Source organism: Crocuta crocuta, unplaced genomic scaffold, assembly GCF_008692635.1.
Source record: "Crocuta crocuta isolate KB4526 unplaced genomic scaffold, BGI_CrCroc_1.0 scaffold467, whole genome shotgun sequence".
NCBI classification, from domain to species: domain Eukaryota; kingdom Metazoa; phylum Chordata; class Mammalia; order Carnivora; family Hyaenidae; genus Crocuta; species Crocuta crocuta.
In genome coordinates this window covers 1021758-1024054 of record NW_027530632.1, presented here as the reverse complement: position 1 = coordinate 1024054, position 2297 = coordinate 1021758, and the positions used below count along the sequence as shown (strand labels likewise).

General features: G+C 39.6%; 1 protein-coding gene across 1 annotated transcript in view; it reads left to right on the top strand.

The window, feature by feature from the left end:
- KDM6A (lysine demethylase 6A) overlaps nt 1–2297 on the top strand; it is a 134659-nt gene that overhangs the window by 127983 nt on the left and 4379 nt on the right. Inside the window, 1 exon segment of the mRNA XM_077768522.1 lies at nt 2194–2292. Coding sequence (XP_077624648.1) covers nt 2194–2292 — 99 coding nt within the window.

The following is a 2297-nucleotide window of genomic DNA, read 5'->3' as shown; positions in this document are numbered from 1 at the left end:
AGCCTTCTTTGTTTGCAGGAGAAAATATATACTAATTGCCTTTTTCTGGATGGAACTACCCAATGAGCCATAAATTATAAACTACAATCTACCAAAGTGGTCCATAGCATTGGAGATAAAAGTTCATTTGCTGAGTAGAACGGAGTAGTACTGCACACAACCAGGGCTGTGTGTTTGAAAAAACAAAAGCTAACTGTGTTAACTGAGCTTTTAAGAATCCTCTTCAAAAGAGAAGTGGGGCGAGATGGGGGGCTAGGGGCGGGTGTTGTGGTGCAGGCAGGTAAAAAGGGAAAGAGACCAGAAAGAAGAGAGTACGGTGTGAGGTCGTGAGCAGAGGCTTGAGAATTTGTTTTTACAACCCCCTAGCCCAACTATTTAAAAATTAGCTTTATGACATTAGACAAATCCAGCTTCTCTGAGCCCTAGTTTGCTCGTTCGTAAGATGGAGGTGATAGTGCCTCTTGCATGGGATTGTTTAAAAGGCCTACATGGTATAACGCGTCTGAAGTACCTATCCCGTGCCTCCTGTTTCTTCTTTTTTATTATTTATGTACTTTACTGTATTACTACTTTTGTTTGTTTTCTCACACAAGAGCATAGTGGAGTCTGCAAATCTTCTAAAGGTGTCTGCAAAGTTTCAGGTGTTATTTTCCTTCCTGTGAAAGAGACCTTACTCTGAAGCCCTCCTTGGAAAACTTGCTCAGTAAGCTCAGGGGCATCAGAGGTGAATTGTATGTGACACGGAAGGGGTAAAAAGGGAAGAGCAGGCACCGTGCAAGAGTCTACAATTATATTCCCTTTCTTTTTTGCCGTGATGGGACTTTTCACCTGCTCCCTCCCCTGACACATCTTTCCCGCGCCTTCCACGCACAGCTGTCCCACCTTTGACCTGCACCCATAATCTGAAGCATTATTTGGTTTCTAAATAATTTAAGCACAACAATTGCCGGAGCCAAACTAAGAGTGAAATTCTTTGAATATGAGACTGAAAGTGTCTGCCTTACAACTGTAAAGTTGCTGTTGTTTTATATTTGTTAAAAATTAACAAGTTTACATGTATTTTCAGTCATCGTTTTTACCTTGGTTTAAATTTACATGGGTTCTGATAAAATAACAGTGCTTTAACCTTGTAACTTAGGAAATAGCAAGGAAATAGAAATTAAAAGAAATTAAATATGCTGTTATCATACTTTAAATTTCACTTAAGTAATGAGATATTTATTGAGCACCTCCTATATGCCAGGCACTGTCCTAGACAGTGAATAAAACAGGCAAGAACTTTGCTTTCAAACAATACCCAGTTGCTAAACCCATTTCCTTTTCTTTAGGGCATTTTCATGATCTCTGAATTGTAGAGCTGAAAAGTTCCCTAGAGATCTTCTAGTCCAACCTCTTTCAAATGGAGAACCTGCGCCTCTATTTCATAGGAGAGTAGGAGAACTTAGCAGACAATTGCAAGTAATGACAGCAAACCGTAGGGAAATCAGCACAGATCGAGAAATCACTGTATTGTTAGTATCATGAGTTTAGAAAAGGTATAAAGTACAACAGAAGTTCACTTGTGGTAGTATACATGGAAGATTCCACTATGTTATCCTCAAGTTAAAATCAAGTAATGTCTTTTTTTCTTTAGCACTGTAGACAAACCAATTTTGTGTCGTGTAGTGACTAAATCCGTAAATGGTTTTCTATGTATAGACCCAGAAGTTTTAGAAGCAGCTGTACAGACGATGCTGTTTAGGAGTGTCCCAGGTAGTACTGATAGAAATAACGTGCCTTCCTGCCTGAATAGAATCTGAGCAGTTCATATCTGGAATTTAGACCCCTCAGGTCAAGGGTGAGGACATTGACTCCCAAAGAGGTTAATTGACTTGCCCAAATGAGAGCCAAAATTAGCAACTTCTGTTCAAGCAAGGAGTCAGGGTTTTTATATTAAGGTCACTATATTTTGATAGTCCGATATCCATTTTTCATCTTTAAATGACCTAATACTATCATCATCAGACTTGTTGAGCATTGGCCTTATTTTTTTAAATAAGAGAATATCTGAGACATTGACACAAGAAAATGATAAAGTCTTAGATATTAGAGCCAGGTCTCTTGGCATTTCTGTACTTCCGGTAGTATATCTCTTAATGCTAGAACTATCCAGTGTTCTGTTGCTGGTCACAAATCCTTTTTCCCCCACAATAGGTATTGTCTTCTGAGAACTCTGAAGCAGTGTCAGACATTGAGAGAAGCCCTCACCGCTGCGGGAACGGAGATTATATGGCACGGGCGCGCAAAAGAAGAGCCGG